This window comes from Mus pahari, chromosome 9 (assembly GCF_900095145.1).
Source record: "Mus pahari chromosome 9, PAHARI_EIJ_v1.1, whole genome shotgun sequence".
NCBI lineage: Eukaryota > Metazoa > Chordata > Mammalia > Rodentia > Muridae > Mus > Mus pahari.
The window spans coordinates 43,243,760-43,261,542 of record NC_034598.1 but is presented as its reverse complement, the minus strand read 5'-3'; the positions used below and the strand labels follow the sequence as shown (position 1 = coordinate 43,261,542).

At 52.9% G+C, this 17,783-nt stretch overlaps 2 protein-coding genes across 3 annotated transcripts; one reads left to right on the top strand and one right to left on the bottom strand.

Moving 5' to 3' along the window:
- The first annotated feature begins 264 nt into the window (after nucleotides 1-264).
- On the top strand, nucleotides 265-7,321 carry Syde1 (synapse defective Rho GTPase homolog 1). The gene is made up of 8 exons (XM_021204876.1): nucleotides 265-423; nucleotides 1,980-2,321; nucleotides 2,470-3,114; nucleotides 3,293-3,507; nucleotides 4,312-4,438; nucleotides 4,653-4,813; nucleotides 5,461-5,686; nucleotides 5,883-7,321. The coding sequence occupies exons 1-8, from the start codon at nucleotides 336-338 to the stop codon at nucleotides 6,290-6,292; spliced, it is 2,214 nt and encodes a 737-aa protein (XP_021060535.1). The 5' UTR covers nucleotides 265-335; the 3' UTR covers nucleotides 6,293-7,321.
- On the bottom strand, nucleotides 7,293-17,253 carry Ilvbl (ilvB acetolactate synthase like). 2 transcript variants are annotated; one of them, XM_029542373.1, is made up of 16 exons: nucleotides 16,919-17,253; nucleotides 16,522-16,666; nucleotides 14,988-15,189; nucleotides 14,743-14,870; nucleotides 14,520-14,658; nucleotides 14,314-14,425; nucleotides 12,606-12,705; nucleotides 12,177-12,274; nucleotides 11,941-12,077; nucleotides 10,616-10,750; nucleotides 8,669-8,783; nucleotides 8,411-8,580; nucleotides 8,267-8,337; nucleotides 8,100-8,171; nucleotides 7,815-7,920; nucleotides 7,293-7,728 (listed from the first exon to the last, which is right to left on the bottom strand). In XM_029542373.1, the coding sequence occupies exons 1-16, from the start codon at nucleotides 16,936-16,938 to the stop codon at nucleotides 7,550-7,552; spliced, it is 1,929 nt and encodes a 642-aa protein (XP_029398233.1). In that variant the 5' UTR covers nucleotides 16,939-17,253; the 3' UTR covers nucleotides 7,293-7,549. The 2 variants fall into 2 exon arrangements, with proteins under 2 accessions (XP_029398233.1, XP_021060538.1); XM_021204879.2 differs by having other exon boundaries at nucleotides 17,075-17,253.
- Nucleotides 17,254-17,783: the final 530 nt, after the last annotated feature.

Genomic DNA, 17,783 nt, shown 5'->3' with positions numbered 1-17,783 from the left:
GCCTTGGATGCAGTTTAGGGGAGCCGACAGAATGGGCTGCATGCCACCACACAGGAGGATGGTTATGGGGGCCCAGCCTATCCCATGACATTCATAGTTGAAGAGTTAGATCAGCCCAGCACCCCATCATGTTCCCTCCGGGCCCCAGGCGACTACATCTCCCAGCATCGCCTGCTCGGGCCGCGGGAAGGGAAAAGAAAAAAAAAAAAAGTTAAGGCCAAGCATTCCCGGAATGCGCTTCCTGCTGGCGCGGGCCGGGGGGAGGGGGGGCTGCAGGCGGGCGGGGCGGGCGGCCGCAGCCCTGGGGCGCGCACTCAGCCGGCCGCGGCCCAAGCATGGCCGAGCCGCTGCTCAGGAAGACCTTCTCCCGCCTGCGGGGTCGGGAGAAACTTCCCCGAAAAAAGTCAGACGCCAAGGACCGCGGTGAGTGCGGGGGCTCTCGGAAAGTAAGAGAAGGGAGACCCGCTCAGCCTCAGATCCCCAGGTCCTCTGTAGGGTACGCAGCGGGACCTAGTGGGCAAGCCGGGAGCGAGCCCTGATGCAAGAGAGGAATATGCACCGGATCTTTGTAAGGCTGGGGGGAATGTGGGAGGGGGGGCGCGGACCGTTATGTGCAGCTGGCCTGAGATGCCAGCCCCTGGGATCCTTGCAAGGCCCGGCAGGGGGGCCTCGCCCCTGACAGGAAATGGGGCCTCGAAGGGGCGTCCAGAGAGTGTCAGGGCAGGGGCGGGAGGGGGGAACAGCTGTGTGCCATCTACATGGCTGGGTGGTGGGCACCTCTCTTGGATATACACTCCTGTACCCAAGAGAGGTCGTGCGGGGTTATATTTATTATTGCAGTCGTTTCCCCAATTCCAGAGGCTGCAGCCGCACCTACTGTGGGCAGCCCCAAGAAACCGTCATCTTTATTAAGACAGAGAAACTGAGGCACGGGTTGTTAGGTGATTTGTCCCGGGCCTGTGAAGTGACTTTAAACAATCCTCTGGACTATGCTACTGATGACAGAGACCTGAAACAGAGAGCCAGAGAGTGGAAACAGAAGATCCTTAAATATGGGGGTCCACAGACAGCAAGAATAAACTGGAAAGGAGTGAAAGCTTTATCGTTAGGGGGCTTAGGAAGGAACCAGTTAAAGGAGGGAGGCCACTATACCAAGGGCCTGACCCTTCCTCACGGGCCCTTCCCAGGGAGTCCCAAGGGTCCCAGGGCCGGAGAAGGGATCCGGGTGCCCACACATAAACACACACAGGAAATCAACCATGATGTCAGAGAAAGAATAGAGCCAAGATAAGGGGGGGGGGGCGGGGTAACGGGGCACTGACTGTAGAAATCTGGCCTGGGCTGAGGGGCAAGATCCAAGAGAACTTTGGGGCAGGATTTGGGAAATGGGAAAAGGGTGCTTACTGAAGAAGAAACCAGCACTCCCTGTCCTGCGTTCCCAGCAGCATCTACTAGGGCCTTGAGCACAGCTACAGGTTCTAGTGTCTAAAACTGCTTCTCACACTGAGTTCCAAGCCGGGAGGGGGTCAAGAATATGATGATATTGAATCTCCTTATAAACAGGACATGGAGCATCAGGAAAATGACTTGCTCAAGGCCACTCAACGAGAAGGGACGGGCATAAGATTCAAGGGTTAATGGGATGTCAGGGAGAGGGGAGGCAGAGCCAAAATGTCCTGAGGTTCCAAGGACATTTGACCTGGACTCTTGAGGCTGGTTCACAATCCCTTTTGGAATACTAGGGGCTGGGGCAGGGGACCTCGAAGCTAGGACTGCAAAGTTATTAGCTAACTGCTAGGACCAAACAAAACAGCTGGTTCTAAGGGGGGGAGGGGGCGGGCAGTGGCTCCAGACTAGCAAAGAGCTTCCTTGCTGTCTATTGGTTATGTGAAGTGAGGGCTGAAGCCAATAAGCTAGATTGCCGCCCTGGACCTCTGGGGACTTGAGAGTTGGGTCTTACCATCTTCATTCTCCACCAGGCCACCCAGCCCAGCGCTCAGAGCCCAAACCCCCAGCACCAGAACCTCGTGTCCTTGAAGGGTCTCAGGCTGGAGCAGAGGTACCACCCAGCCCCGAGACACCTCGGAGCCCCACTCGGGGGGCCTACCTGCAAAGCCTGGAGCCCAGTAGCCGCCGATGGGTGCTAGGAGGGGCTAAACCACCAGAAGAGATATCTTTGGGGCCTAGGACACCTAGCAGTGGGGAGCCTGCTGGTGAGATCTGGTACAACCCCATCCCTGAAGAAGACCCCAGACCACCAGCACCTGAGCCCTTGGGATCACAGCTAGCTTCCTCTGAGCTAGAAGGCCCAAACATCCAAGGTAAGCACAAAGTGTTATATTCATCTGCAAGCACAAACAATCCTCAAACTCTAGACTCCAGGTATTCCTAAACCTTATTATACCCAGCCCCCCAAGGACCACAAGATTCATACTCCAAGCTGGACTCTGAAGTTTGCTCTCCCTACAGGTGCAGCCCCTACCAGCCCCCCTACCAAAACCTCTCGTACCAAGTCCCCAGGCCCTGCCAGGCGCCTCTCAATGAAGATGAAAAAGCTGCCAGAGCTCCGCCGCCGCCTGAGCCTAAGAAGTACTCGTACAAGCCGGGAAAGAGAGAGGACCGCCCCAGCAGGCTCTGTCATCAGCCGCTACCACCTGGACAGCAGTGTGGGGACTCCTGGGCAGGCATCAGTGGCTGGAGGGGCCAGGAGTCCAAGGGGTGGATACCTCAGCGATGGTGATTCGCCGGAGCGTCCTGGAGGACCACCATCACCCACTGCCTTCCGGCCCTATGAAGTGGGCCCCTCGGCCCGGGCTCCTCCAGCCGCCCTCTGGGGGCGTCTCAGTCTGCACCTGTATGGGCTAGGGGGTCTGCGACCAACTCCGGGGGCCACTCCTCGAGATCTCTGCTGCCTTCTCCAAGTGGATGGGGTAGCTCGGGCCCGCACAGGGCCACTTCGAAGCGGACCAGACTTCCTGAGGCTGGACCACACCTTCCACCTGGAGCTGGAGGCTGCTCGTCTGCTGCGGGCCTTGGTACTTGCATGGGACCCTGGTGTGAGGCGGCATCGGCCCTGTGCCCAGGGCACTGTGCTACTGCCAACCATCTTTCGAGGTAAGACATGGGACTTCCAGGAAGGAAGAGCAAGACACAAAGACCCACCTAAGGGCATCCTGTTCTCCCATGGTGCCCAGGCTGCTGGGCTTCACGATTGAGGGGTCTGCTAGATGAGGGGAGTCAGGGCACAAAAACTTTGAGGATAAAACTGGCTCGGTCCTCCTTGCATCTTTAGGGTGCCAAGCGCAACAACTGGCCGTTCGACTGGAACCCCAGGGACTTCTTTACGCCAAGCTAACACTGTCGGAACAGCAAGAAGCCCCTGCCACAGCGGAGCCCCGTGTTTTCGGGCTCCCTCTGCAGCTTCTGGTAGAACGTGAGCAGTCCCCAGGCCAGGTGCCTCTCATCATCCGAAAGTGTGTGGGGCAGATCGAATGCCGAGGGCTGCGGGTGAGCCGCTGCCCCCACTCCTGCTGCCTTAGACATACATACTCCTTGGAACCCCTTAACCAACACTCCCTCCGCAGCATCGGGACCCATGGATCATCTGTCCATTTTATTACCGGAGCTTAGCCCTCATGGAGCTCAGTCTTTGGAGTGAGAAAGACGATTGGACTTTCATACATGCCAAACTAGCCGGCAGGGGGAATTAAGAAAGGAAGTAGCCTAGCATGGTGGCACCTGTCTCAAAAAAAAAAAAAAAATCAGAAAGGAGGGGAGGGTATAGGACAGCCTAAAGCAGGCCCTCACTTCCTGACTTGCTTAGGTTAGTCCAAGAAGGCTTCCTGGAAGATGTGAACTGTGAAGTCAGAGGAAAGAGTGTCTAGACAAGTGGTCCAACCTTGCGGGATTTAGAAAGCTAGGTTATGTGTCTCGGGTTTTGTTTTATTCCTGGTGCTGGGGATTGAACATAGGCCCTTATACTTGCTCAGCAAGCACTTCACTGTTGAGTTACACCCTCAGCCTTCGTTTTACCTTTTGAGACAGGGCTTCACCAAGTTGCCCAGGCTTGCCTTGAACACACACTGTAATCTATAGCCTAGGTGACCCTCCTGTCTTGACCTCAGAGTGCTGAAGTACTAGGCCTGGCTCAGGGGCCCCTGTGACAGCAGTGGGAAGGCAGCCAGTGAAGATGCATGTGAATGGCCCTACCCTCCCAGGCCATAACATCCAAAGTTACCCTTGTCCATATATCTAGGCTTTGCTGTCTTATGGCTCTCCAGGAAGACACTCTTTCTCTATCTTTATCCCCAGGTAGTGGGGCTGTACCGTCTGTGTGGCTCAGCAGCAGTGAAGAAAGAGCTTCGAGATGCCTTTGAGCAGGATAGTGCAGCCGTGTGCCTCTCTGAAGATGTGTACCCCGATATCAATGTCATCACAGGTCAGCACGTCATTTCTCCACTGCCTGCTCATTCCTTTCAGTTGTCACCTCCAGGCTGCTCTGGAGGACCCCATGATCCCTCCTCGCTCCTGTCTGATCCTATTTTCATTTCTTATGCCTGCCCTCTTCTCACTACCACTGTCAGCCCCAGTGAGCCCCCCTCTGGCTTCAGAAGCCAGGGTACCTTAACCAGAGAGAACCCCTATGTCCACAGGCATCCTCAAGGATTATCTTCGAGAACTGCCTACTCCACTCATCACCCAGCCCCTCTACCAGGTGGTGCTGGAAGCCATGGCCCGAGGACACCCAAGCAGGGCTTCCCTGGGTCCTGAGGGCACCAGAGGGCTCCTCAGCTGCCTGCCAGATGTGGAGAGGGTGAGTTGGCCGTGCTAGGAACTTTGCCACATAGGGCAGCTAATACCAGTGTAGTGCGTTAAGCATGCCTGAGATGTAATCATCATACATGATCGTCACATGCCAACAAAGTACTTGATATTCATCTGTCAATTCCTGGGTTAAAAAAAAAAATTCAAGGCTCAGTTTAGTGATTTGCCTGAGGTCAAACAGCCAAGATTTGTCCAAACACACGCTCTATCCAGGCACAGTGTTACACGCTTCTACTCCTAGCACTCAAGAGTCAAAAGCAAAAGGATTTCTAGTTGGAGGCCAACCTGAGCCACATAGCCACTTCCAAGCCAGGCTGGGCTGCCCAGCAAACTGAGCAAACAGGTCTGCCAACCTAACACAAGCAAAAACACTGGCTGTGAGATCTTAGAAAAGTCCTCGAAATTGCCGAACACAGCGTGGGTTGGAGTTCAAACTCTTCCATTCCAAAGCTAAATTGCCTTTGGTCTTAATCTCAACTTCGGCAAAATGCATTTCCTAATACTAACACCTCCCCTATGACTATGAGAACTTGAACTGAAGTGCTTCCACTCTAAGCCACCCCTGACTATCCTGCAAGTGCCACAAGGGTTCGGGTTTGCCCGCCTCATGCCCACCCTAGCAAACTCTCTCCACAGGCCACCCTGACGCTTCTTCTGGACCATCTGCGCCTTGTCTCTTCCTTCCACACCCACAACCGCATGACCCCGCAGAACTTGGCAGTGTGCTTCGGACCGGTGTTGCTGCCAGCGAGACAAACACCCTCTCGGCCCCGGCTCCGTAGCTCTGGCCCAGGAGTCACCAGTGCTGTGGACTTCAAGCGCCACATTGAAGTCCTGCATTACCTGTTACAGTCTTGGCCAGGTGAGCACCGCCCATCCCTGTCAGCCTCCTTTACACACTTATGCTTCCCTACTGACCAATCATGGGTTGGAATCTAAGGAGGGCCATGCTCCTGAGTGAGTTAAATTTGTAAACTTGCCTCTCAAAAGGCCAATCAGGGACCTAGAATGCCACTCCTTTGTATCACAACTTATAGTCCTCCTTGTGGACCCCACAGATACCAGACGGCCCTCAGAGACCCCAGACAGCTCAGTCGCACCGTATTTGCGGCCCAAAAGACAGCCATCGCTACACTTGCCGCTGGCAGGCCCAGAAGTGGTAACTCGGCCTCGGGGCCGAGGAGGCCCCGAAAGTCCCCCAAGCAACCGCTATGCAGGCGACTGGAGCGTGTGCGGGGGCGATTTACTGCCGTGTGGGCGGGACTTCCTGTCGGGGCCTGACTATGACCACGTGACAGGTAGCGACAGTGACGAAGATGATGATGAGACTGGAGAGCCGAGGGGCACTACCGATTTTGAAGATGAGTTTGATGCACCCTTCAACCCACACCTGAATCTCAAAGACTTTGATGCCCTCATCCTAGATCTGGAGAGAGAACTCTCCAAGCAGATCAATGTGTGCCTCTGAGCCCTCAAAGCAGGGGATGGACTCAGGTTACTAAGGAATTGCTTCCTGGTTGCTAAGGACCAGGTTCTGATTACTGGTGACCGGGTTCCAAGTTACTAAGGCCCTGACGACCTTAAAGGACCTGACCGGAGTTGCTCAGACTGAGCACCTGGTTGCTAGGGAGTTGCCAAGGGGCCAGCCTTCCATGCTAAAAATCATTCCCAATTCCTAGTGCCATTGTTTGGGCCCTAGCTGCAGAGACCAGGCTCTTGGCATTTTAAGCACTGATGCCACGGCCCCTCTCCCAAGCGCTGGGGCTTCTTTTGCTGCCGGAAACAGTTCTGCTTGCTAGGCTGGCCTCTCTTGCCTCCCCTTTGCAGGGGAACACCAATTACTGTGAGCATCACCCTGGGGTGTTAAAACATCCCTAGTCAACCCTCTTGCTGCTGCCAACCAAACCAGTATTAGCATTGAGCACTACGCTCTGTCTCCCCTCCCCCCTTGAATTATCTAAAGACAATCATGGGGTTCTACTTAAGGGAAACAGCACCAGACTTTGCCTCTACCTGTGAAAGGGCAGCCTGGAACTTAGAGAAAAACAGCTGATTTCCCCTAACCCTCTCTTCTAGCAAAAACTCCAAGATGAATTTCCAACCAGCAAATGGAGACAGAGTCTGACCTTTCCTTTCCCCAGCAGCCCTTCTCCTCCCTTGAAAAACTGAGCACTTAACGCCTCCCCTTTTGGAGGGACCCCGCCTGAGGTATCAGGCTCGGGGATCTTTGGTACGGAAAATATTTATTGCCTCCATGCATGTGTGTCTGTGTGTGAGGATTCATGTGCACTGGCCTGTGTGGAATGGACATGTGGAACTCTTTCAGGGACCATAGAGTGGGATAGGATTTTCCATTCCCTGGCACCCCAAAATCTCCCAATAGTGAGAGAGTTAGGGCCCCTTCCTGTCCCCCACTTCTTTCCACCACTTCCATCTTTGTGGACAATAAATAAACCAGTATACACAGGTTCTGTGACTGAGTCCTTGGGCTCATATAGCCAAGAGATTTATTAATTTTGTAAGAGAGAGAGGGTACAGCTGAGCCTTTTGGAAAGAGCTACCCAAGCTTGCCAAGGTGCCTCTTTGAGCTTTGGTCCCTCCCTGCCCCCATTCCCTACTCAGAGGGTTAGACCTTATGAGACAAGGTCAGGACGGGCAAAGATGAAAACTCCGGGTAGACAAAGTCCAGGTCCAAAGAGGCAAGCACACTAACCCTGGATAGTCCCTACACAGAAATGGAGCCATCTCGGAAGTCTGTTCTCCCAATCAGGATGTTGACCACGACTGCATGACCCTCCTGGCACAGCTTCTGGCCTTCACGAAGCACCTTGACCACTTGATCCTCATTGTCCCGTGAGAGTATCAATCCCTGGGCCCCCAGGCCCATGGCTGCCTTGTGATAATCTAAAAGAAAATATGTCAGGCAATAGCAGAGACACCCAGAGAGTAACAGAAGCCCAGCTGGGCCCAAAACACCATGACCCCCTCACCAGTGAAAGCCAGGCTACAGGCTACGTCACTGCCCAACCTGGGCACCTGCTCTCGAGAAATCTGGGTCCAACCTGCATCATTCCCTACCAAGGCTATCACTGGTACCTGTAGAGGGAAAAAAAAAAAAAAGGTCAAGAGGCAGCCTTTAGTTCAAAAGTTTGACCAGCAACAAGACAGAGCCTGTGGCTCACTGAGGGAAAACCCCCGACACGCCCCCCCAGCCCACCCTAAATGACATATCCCAGAACCCTGGGCATAAGCTTCCCTCAGGGCAGCCCAGTCACCTTGTGTCTGACGAACGTGTCAAACTCAATGAGGCTGTAGCCAAAGGCTCCATCCCCAAACAGGCACCAAACCTGGGAGGAGCGGAGGGAGGGGGGGAGACGACCCAGGGCAGTTAGGGTAGTTCGCAGCCCAGAAAGCAGCTAGTCTCCCACATCCAATGCCTCACCTCAGCCTCCGGCTGACACAGCTTGGCCCCAAGTGCAAAACCTGCACCAACTCCCAGAGTCCCAAAGGCCCCTAGAAAGATAAGAGGACACTGCTGTGAAGGGTACACAGAATACAGGCTGCCCCCATGCGGGCCTTCCCTTACCAGGATCGAGCCAGCGCAGAGGCCCTCTGGGCTGGACTAAGTAGGCAGCAGTGGCCACAAAGTCCCCTCCGTCAACCACGAGAAGCGCATTGTCAGGCAGAGTTTCCTCCACCTGCTGTAACACCCATACTGGGTTCAGGTGCTGTGGTACAGGCATTAAAGCCTTTTCCCTGCAACAGGACAGCAGAAGTCAGTAGGGCTGGCGGCCATCAGCCCCTTCCCCTCCTTACTCTTCATGTCCATTTGACCGAGACTGACCGATAGGTCTGCTCCTTCTGCTGGTCAGCTTTCCGAAGCTCCTCAGCCCAATCTGAGGACCACATCTGGCCCTGAAGGCCTTCCACCAGTTTTATCATGAAGGAGCCCACGTCTCCTAGGAATGGAAGAAAGTATAGCCGCTAAGACCAGCCACGGGATGGCAGCTTCCCCCTGCCCTTTTAGCACCAGAGCCCCAAATATAACAGGAAGCCAACAGCAGCATCTGAAAGGAAGGCAGGAAAACGGACCAGAGGTGCTCTCGGGACAAAGCAGGTGAAGCCCCTCAAAGAGTCTCTGAGAACCCATGAGAGGGTCCTGGCAAGATGGAGGTGAGGCCTGGGAAATGAGGTGTGGGGGAATCTGCAAACCCAAGCTGGCCTCATTATCTCCCTGCACTTCACACCTCAGTGACACCAAGTCTCATCAATTCTGCCTCCAAAATACGTCACCCACCAAGGAAATCTTTCAAGCCCAAGCACATGGGAACTCACAGCAAGCACTGAATGGCTGACAGCTTATTTTCTCAACATCCATTCTGAACACCCATTCAGAGATGTGTTTCTCACCCAGTCTGTCCTCTTACCAGGTCATATAATTTCTGTCCTGCCCCCTCCCCCATCTGTTAGTTAAATTCACAGTACTGGGGTCTGGAGCAGCCCCAGTAAACATTCAAGCCCCTAACAAAACTATTTCATTTATTGACTTACTGTGTGTATAGATGGAGGGGTGGGTGAGCAACACTGGGGGAGGGGTCTTTCTTTCCGCCATGTGGGTTCTGGGGTTCAATTTCAGGTCATCAGGTTGGCAAGTGACTGCCTTTACCTCCTTAACATCTTATCAGGCCCATTTTGGTTATGTTGTTTTATTTCCTTGTTTATTTTGTTTTGCTTTATTTTTTGATATAGGATCTTACTATGCAGTGCTTGCTGGCTGACCTGGAACTCTACGTATAACAGGCTGGCCCTGAACTCAGAAATCTCCCTGCCTCTGCCTCCTTAGTGCTGACATTAAAAAGGCCTACGCCACCAAACAAACTTAGCAAACCCCTGCCTCCCCCTTGGGCTTTTTTTTTTTTTTTTTTTTTTTGAGATAGGATATCACACTGTAGCCTAGGCTAGCCTTAAACTAATGTTCGACCACGGTTTGGTTCAAATGTTCAAATCCTCAGTGTTCCTCCTGGTGTGGTGGCACACTCTTTTAATCTCTACACTTGGGAGGCAGAGGGAGGCAGATCTATGTGAGTTCAAGGCCAAGCTGGTCTACCTAATGAGTTCCAAGACAGCCAGAGCTACATAGTGAGACCCTGTTTCAAAACAAACAAAACCTAAGTATACACTACCAATGTGAGACACTCGAGCTCTCTGAATTTTATTTTGAGATAGGTTTTGCTAAGTTATACCAACACACCTCAAAAAGACAATCGTCTGGCCTCTGTTCCCCCACCTCCCTCCCACCAAGTAGCTGGAATCAGAAACAAGCAACAGCATCCCCAGATTGTCCAGCTCCTCTCAACAGCCCCTCCAGTCTCAGCCTGCTGCCCACCAACTTCTACGAGGGACCTTCGCAAACGCACAAGGTGGTACCACTTTTCCAGCTAAATCAAAAGGGCCCTGCTGCCTATGCTACAAGAGAGCCCGGGTCCTTAGAACAGTGTCCAGAGTATAGCATGGAAAGGGGGCAAAAATGAGGAGGGTAAGAATCACAGAGAGGCTGGTCCAGCTGGAAGGAACAGACAACAACAGACAGCATTCAGGAGTTGTCACCTCAAAACCCCAAACCTCCCTCTGCACCTACCCTCCCCGTGCTCCTTCTGAAGTACCACAGTCTGCAGGCAAATGTGCCTCAGGTTGCCCAAGTGGTCCAGACCTGACAATGAATCAAGCTAGACGCAGCAGAGGCAAGATGAAGACACCATGCATGTGACGGGGTCCCTTGGGGTATGCTCACCCTGCACAGCCTCCTGAGGCTTCCAGAAGATGTCTGAGTTGAGCAACAGATCATCCCGGTTCCGGTTGACAATGATGATGCTGCTCTTGCGGTTGAGGACACGACCGTAAGACAGGCGGAAATCACACACAGCACCTGAGGTGGCAGTGAGCACTACCTCACTTCCAGCTCACCGTGGCACACCGGGTGTACGATGGTCCCCATCCCGTACTGTCCCTGCATCTGTGCCACTTGCAGGGACTTTGACAGCTGTTTATGTGTATGGGGGGGGGGGGGTTCATGCACTAGGACAGAAGACAACTTGCAGTCTTCTCCACCCACTCCGTGAGTTCCAGGGATCTAACTCAGGTCATTCGATTTGACAACAAGCACTTTTACCCACTAGGCCATCTTAGCCAGTGTGACTTTGCAGCTCTCGATTCTGGACAGGCTTTTCCTGAATGGCTCTAATCGAGCATGGCAAAAGCAATGGTGTGCCACACTGAGACAAGAAAAACTCAAGAGGCCATGGAGATTGGGGTGTATGTAGCTCAGAAGCACATGATACTTGTTCACCATGTGTAAGACCCTGGTTTCTAGGTCCTAGCCTCAAAACCATAAAGAAGAAAATAAAAATAGTAAGCAAGTTAGCCCACCAGGCTGGTCTGCCGGGAGTGGCACTGGGGGACAGGGGACACAGGGACCTTGAGGGTTAGTGTGAGGAGCATAGGTAGAGACTCAGTTACCCAACCCAAGTCATACCTAATTAGCCACTGGAACAGACACCCCACCTCCCACTGACTCCTGGCTCATATATGAGCCCAAGCAAACAGTGCATTGTTACCTGACCTGCTGATAAGACATGAGCAATCATGAACTTGCCATAACCACTACAGTCCTGTATAGCCTATCAACATTCCAATCAGTAACAGTTCATACACACAAGACTGTGGTCTTGTGTCCCAGCCACCCACTGGCTTGTATATGCACTCTCAAAATCCACACAAGAAAACCACTTAGTGACACATCTCCAGGATGCAGTCTGTCTTAAGCAGTACACAATTGCACAGAGCAAAAGCTATTTTTGTGCCTGATGGTATAGAAAATGCTTTGTGTAAAAAGGTATGTAAGACCCAGCAAGTGCCCACAGGGTTTACATCCTCTAGGGGAAGGCAGGTCACAGCACAAAGCTACAATCTGGGGTGGGTTTGCTCAGTGGCCTTTAGAAGGGAAGGGGGTGCATGCAGAGGAAGACAGATGAGTGATCACAATGGAAGGGTGCTACAGATGAGGATGGGCAATGTCAGGGCCAGATGAAGGGAAGGAAAAGAGGAGGCTGAGCCCACCTGCCAGGACAACAACATCTGCCTTCTTCAGAGCAGCGCTGCGGTTCTGCCGGATGTGGAGAGGGTGGTTGCGGCCCAGCAGCCCCCGAGACATCCCCCCAAGAAAGCAGGGGACACCCAGGGTCTCCACAGCAGCCCTGGCAGGGAAGGGGGTCCAGGTAGAACAGATGTCATTAAGGCCACTGGAATACCAGGAACCAAGACCACAATTTTAAGAGAGAGTGGGAGCTCCTCACCTAAGCTTGTTGGCAGGGGTCGGGGGCAGCAGGGCCTGGCTCCCCAGTACCAGCAGAGGCCTCTTGGCCCGGCTCAGGATCTCCACACAGCGCTGGATCTGGAGTGATAGGTAGAGACCAAAGAGCCATCTCACAGGTTGGCAAGACAGCTAGCAGGCAATAGCACTTGCCTGGAAACCCTGAGTTGACTCCCCAGATCCCATATACAAGCAGAAAGAGAGAACCAGCTTCACAAAGTTGTACTCTGACCTCCACGGGGAAGCAGTGATACACAGACAATGCACAAACACACACACATTTTTTAAATTTTTAAAGGATCATCTGGGGGTTGCCACCAGCCCACAAGATAGAGGTCCCAGTGCTGGCCCAAAGAGATCAGCAACACCTTGCCAAATGAGAGTCATAGGCCAGGAAAGAGAGTTAATTTACCTGCTGCGGAGACGCCTGGGGAATATCCAAGGGCAGAGGTCCCTCGGGACGAGGTTCCCAAGCCCCTACAAAGAGGTTGGCCAGGCAGTTCTGTAAATACCTGTAAGGACAGGGGGGAACCAGTTACCATGGTGAATACAGGATTCTGGGGGCTGAGAAAAAGCAAGGGGACAGGAAAGGAATCAGGGAGGACAAACCACAATACGAGACACTAAGTGACCAAGTCTCCAACTCCAACCCTTCAGGGAGCCGCCCTAACTTGACACAGTTCCCAGAAACACATAACAGGCAGCGAATGCCAGCACAGAAACTGGGGCTGTGAGTTAGACCCTAGCCCTACAGCACGTCAGCTGTGTGACTTTGGGCCAGCTCCTTCAGCATTCTGAGCTTCCTCCTCTGTAAAATGGAGAAGTTCCCATATCTACCCTCTTAGGTTATAAGGCACATTGTGGTCTGGGAGTGTGGCTCAGCAGCAAAGCCCTTGCCTAGCGCACATGAAGCCTCAGGTTCCATCTCCAGCAACATTGCGAGGGAAGGAGAGAAAGACTTTGCAAAATGCTGTCTGTGGGAGTTGTTAATGTTACCCATTCAGTTCTTGCAGTGCCTCCCTACACACTAGGCCCCAGGTCCTGAGTTTCTTAGACCCTGTGACACAAAAAGAAATCCTGCCCAGGCCTTGCCCTCAAGGAACACTCAATCTCACTAAAGACAGACACAGGAAGCAGTCAGAGCTCAGAGCCAAAGCCTGTTTCTTCTGTTAAAGTCACGGCTGTAGGGAGTTAACAAGAGGCCAAGAATAAAGGAAGCTGGGGAAGAGGGGGGAAGTCTACTGGGGGGAGGAGATGTGGTTTAAACAGGAGAAAACAGGAGAGACAATCCAGCACCAGGGATACTGAGGCAAGAGGACTCGCACTAATAGTGAGCCAGAAGGGATACAAAGCTAACTCCTCTCTCATAAAACCAATAAAATTAAAAATATATAAAGGGGAGTCAGGGAAAGAGCCAGTCTTCCAAGTGACACTGAGAGGACAAAGAGAGAAGAGGACAGAATGAACAGGAGGTCAGGGAGTCTTAACAAGACTAAAGACAGATCTGGGGTACCTGTCTGTGATTCCAACATTTGAGAGGCTGGAAGAGGAGAATTTTCAAGTTCCAGAACAGCCTGGGCTACACAGAATTCTGGGCCGGAATTTTTTGGGCAAGGCCACAAAACAAAATCACTCTGCTTGATCTGACACTCACACTCAAAACAATTCCTGCACACCAGAGCCTAAGAACCTGAATGTCTTGTCCACCGATGTCACCTCATGCCTATTCTGCTATCTCGCACATAGATCTGGCCCACTAAATATCTGAGAAGGAAGGGGCAAGAAAAAGCAAAGGGAGAAGCTGGAGATAACTAGGTGGCAGAGATGCAGGAAGAGAAGAAGGAAAGGAAGATAGGGAAATCTCTCAAGCTCCATGCCTGTCCATCTCCTCTTTCTGATCATAAGGGTCATGCCTTGCTTTGCCAAACCTACCAAGTTCCCTCCTGCCTCAGGACCTCTGCACATGAATTACTTTTACAAGAAATGCTTTCCCTAGAGCTGGTCCTCCAAGCCCATGTGTACTCAATGAATGAGACAAAGAAAGAGGGGTACATTTAGGAAGAGGACCACAAAAGAGGCAAAAGGTGGGAGAAGGCTATAGTGGGGATAGCAGTGCTCACCAGACAACCACTCGGCCCATGAGGCTATTGGATGACTTGGCTGGTATCATCTCCCTCTCAACCATGAAGTAAGGATATAGTACATCAAGAGGCAGCTCCACAAACACTGGGCCTGCAGGGACAGGGAGGTTCAGTCTATGGCGCCTGTTGCAGCAACCCCCCAAACTCCAGGGTTTGATTACTGTTCAGCTCCCTCCTCCACCTACCTGGGGTGCCTGACTGGGCAGCAGCTATTGCAGTCCTCAGGGTAGGTACAATGTCCCGTACCCTTCTCACAGAAGCACAAAACTTGCAGAGTGGCCTGAACAGAGACATCTGATCAATGGCCTGAAGTGCACCCCGTTTCTGGCAGAGAAGGCAAGGGACAGTCATCAGGTAAGCTTGAGAAGCCTTCTTGGGGACCCCCACCCACCCTTAAGGACTAGGCACCTGCAGCAGGGTGCTGGCAGCTCCACCCAAAAGCAGGACTGGGGACTGTGCCACTTGTGCATTCTTCACTGCCGTCACAGTGTTGGTGAGGCCAGGACCAGCTGTCACTGCTGCCACACCCACTGTCCCTGGAAGAAAGAGCTGGTGACAACCATACCATCCTCCCAAACATCGTCCTATCCCCAGCCCCCCTGCCTCTCATTCACAGGGCCCATGTCACTGTTCTGCTAGCCCCTGGTCCTTACCAGTCAGGCGGGCCACAGCATCAGCAGCAAAGACAGCAGTGACCTCATGGCGTGTGTCTACCACGCGGATACCCAGCTTCTCACAGGCCACCAGCAGTGGGGAAATGTGCCCACCAACCAATGTGAAGACAAAGCGTACACCATGGGCTCGGAGCACAGCTGCCACACTCTCTCCACCATGTCGGATGCTTGTCTTGTCCACCTGGGCCAGAGGAGATGAGGGACAAGACAGTCGGAGATCAGCCCAGGAGCAGGTACAAGAACAGGTAGGGGTAAGGTCGGAGGACAGAGGAACTCAGATGTTGGCTAGAGGCATACCACTGTAAACCCAATTCAGAGAAGTGTACACTGACTTAGCAAATCTTATTGTTCTCTTTGTCCAACAGCTAAGGATGCCAAGACTTGCCCAAGTGATAAGAGTCCAACAGAAGCCATGTTCTTTTTGAAGCTGTACTGAGGTTTGAACCCTGGGCATAGATAGTGTTAGACAAGCACTCTACCACTGAGCTATATCATCAGCTTTCACTAGGACAAGGTCTCACTAGGCTTTGAACTCCTTATGTAGCTTAGGCAGGGCTTGAATTTGTGACCATCTCTCCCCAGCCTACCAAGTAGCAGACTGAGATAGAGCCTATGTTCTTAAGTGGCTCTGGAGATTACAATGCCTGCTCCAGAGATACTGGGACAGTTGGGAAGAAAGGAGTTAGAGGTTAACAGAGAATCCAGGAGAGCCTGGCAAGAGGCCCCTGGCTTAGATGTGTGCCTGCTTCCTAATATCCCTGCAGGGCCTGGCACTTGGAGTGCTAGCTCCATCCAGCCTATTGCCTCCCTCTCCCTCTGCTGGTGAGGCACAGGTCCAGCTGACATGCTGCCAGCAGCCATATGCCTAGCACGGAAGTGACTCCTGGCACAGACTACCCTGAGCATCCAAGCCTCAGTAGCTTCACGATCCCCACATACTTCAAGGTCAGTGACACTGTCCCCGACTAGAAGAAAAGGGACTGGATAAGGGCAAGAATTTCTCAGAATGGAACAAGTGGCTTATAAGTATGACTTGTGGGGTCAGCTTTTCCCAAATCTGTCATCTAGAGAAAATACTAAACTTCTCTGTAGATCAATTACCTCTTGTGGGCACAAGGACATAAATTATAGCTCTTACTTTGGTGAAGATGGTACGAGATATGCTAAGACGGTTCTCCGGAAGAGCCCATTCCCTCCCCTGCCTACCGTCAGCCCACCAATCTCACTATGTTTTAAAAGCCTGCTCTGTTAAAATGACTCAGGCCCCTGGGTATGGAGGTAGGAGGAGAATGTGTGCTGTCCAGACAACGACAATTTCCCCATTATCTCGTACTGGTTACAAAGTCCAGGCCCATATACAGTTTGGCAAAGGGACAGAGCTCTGTAAAGAATCTCCCAACCAGCCACTTCTAGACTAGCTGGGACTCGCTTTCCACACCTGCACAGTGGATGAGCTGGAGAAACACCTTCTGTCCCCTCCTCCTACCCCTAGCCCTCTTTCTGCCCTAAGCACCTTGTGCATCAGCTGATAGAAAAGCCCCAATCTGTGAGCGACGCCCAGCACGGCAGCCACCAGTGTCCCAAACGCCAGGAGCAGGAACGAAGGGAAGAAGCCTCCGGCAGATGCAGCGGCCGCAGAAGTTTCCATGAGGCGGAACCTAAGTAAAAAAGCACAGAGCCAGAATCTGAGCACTAAAATCTAATCCGGAAGCAGGATCGTCCACCGGACCTGGGCCACACCTCCCCGACCTGCCAGGCCACGCCCACATACGCATCTAGACTGGACTTAAAGCCACGCCCCAGTGAGGCTAAGTCCGCCCCCTGACGTCACCACCTCCAAACTAAAAGTAGGCCACGGCAGGTCGAGGCGAACGCAGTAGCACCGAAACAAGGTGGAAGTTCCTACTTACCTATCTGTTAGAGAGCCCATGCAGAACCCACCCTCCTCAACGCTGGACTAGCGCTCAGCGGAGAGCCCGCCTCGCGTGTACAGCTTTGAGTCGTAAGGCCACTCCCCCATAGGATCGCGCAGCCTAGGGTACGCCCCCTCCAACCAGACTCTTGACCTTTGGCCTTCAGCCGAGGTCACTTTGCAATAGGATGCGCCTTCAGCTCCACTACATAGAACTCCCTTCCACCCATCCCCAAACAAGGCCCTATGGCCTTTGCCTATAGGAAAGGTCCCTGACTGCAGTGGAACTCTGCGGCTTCTGGGTCACGTGACTGGAGAGTGTGCGGTGGTGCCCCTTTTGCCCACTTGGCTCTGCAGCGCCCCGTAGTTCAACGTGACGCGCGTGCGCCAAACTGGAGTCTCGCTGGAAAAAGCTACCCGAAAGAGCTGTTTATCATTGGTCGCTTCTCTCCCTCGCCTCTAATTGGCTAACACTACACCGCGCCTTCCACACCCGGGAGAACCAGCTCGCGGCAGCACGTTTCACGGGCGTGGACTGTGACACACCCCCACCCGAGCTCCCCAGAACCCGCATTCCGGACCTCAACATATGCATGCCCCTCCCCTTCCTGGACCACTGTGAGGCTTTGCAGGATGTTTAGAGAAAATCCCTAGTGTTTGGTGCCAGCCCGGTACAGCCATTTTCCAGGTGTCCAGCATCTCAGGACCTTTTACTCAATCCAATCTGTGGTACAAATCCTTTTCTCCAATTTATGTCTTTTTTCTTTGACTGGCTTTTAATCAGGACCATCTGTGTAACCAAGGGTTTTGAGCTAATTTGTTGAAGCCTGAACAATGGATATTTAACAATGTAAACCCGTGTA

Excerpts from the sequence above, each read along its gene's own strand:
- Syde1 (XM_021204876.1), top strand. The coding sequence starts at position 336 with ATGGCCGAGCCGCTGCTCAGGAAGACCTTCTCCCGCCTGCGGGGTCGG. Across the intron at positions 3,115-3,292 it reads ACTGCCAACCATCTTTCGAG|GGTGCCAAGCGCAACAACTG; the intron begins GTAAGACATGGG and ends TTGCATCTTTAG. Across the intron at positions 5,687-5,882 it reads CCTGTTACAGTCTTGGCCAG|ATACCAGACGGCCCTCAGAG; the intron begins GTGAGCACCGCC and ends TGGACCCCACAG.
- Ilvbl (XM_029542373.1), bottom strand. The coding sequence starts at position 16,938 with ATGGGCTCTCTAACAGATAG. Across the intron at positions 8,338-8,410 it reads TCTGCGCTGGCTCGATCCTG|GGGCCTTTGGGACTCTGGGA; the intron begins GTAAGGGAAGGC and ends TTATCTTTCTAG. Across the intron at positions 8,172-8,266 it reads TGTGTCAGCCGGAGGCTGAG|GTTTGGTGCCTGTTTGGGGA; the intron begins GTGAGGCATTGG and ends CGCTCCTCCCAG.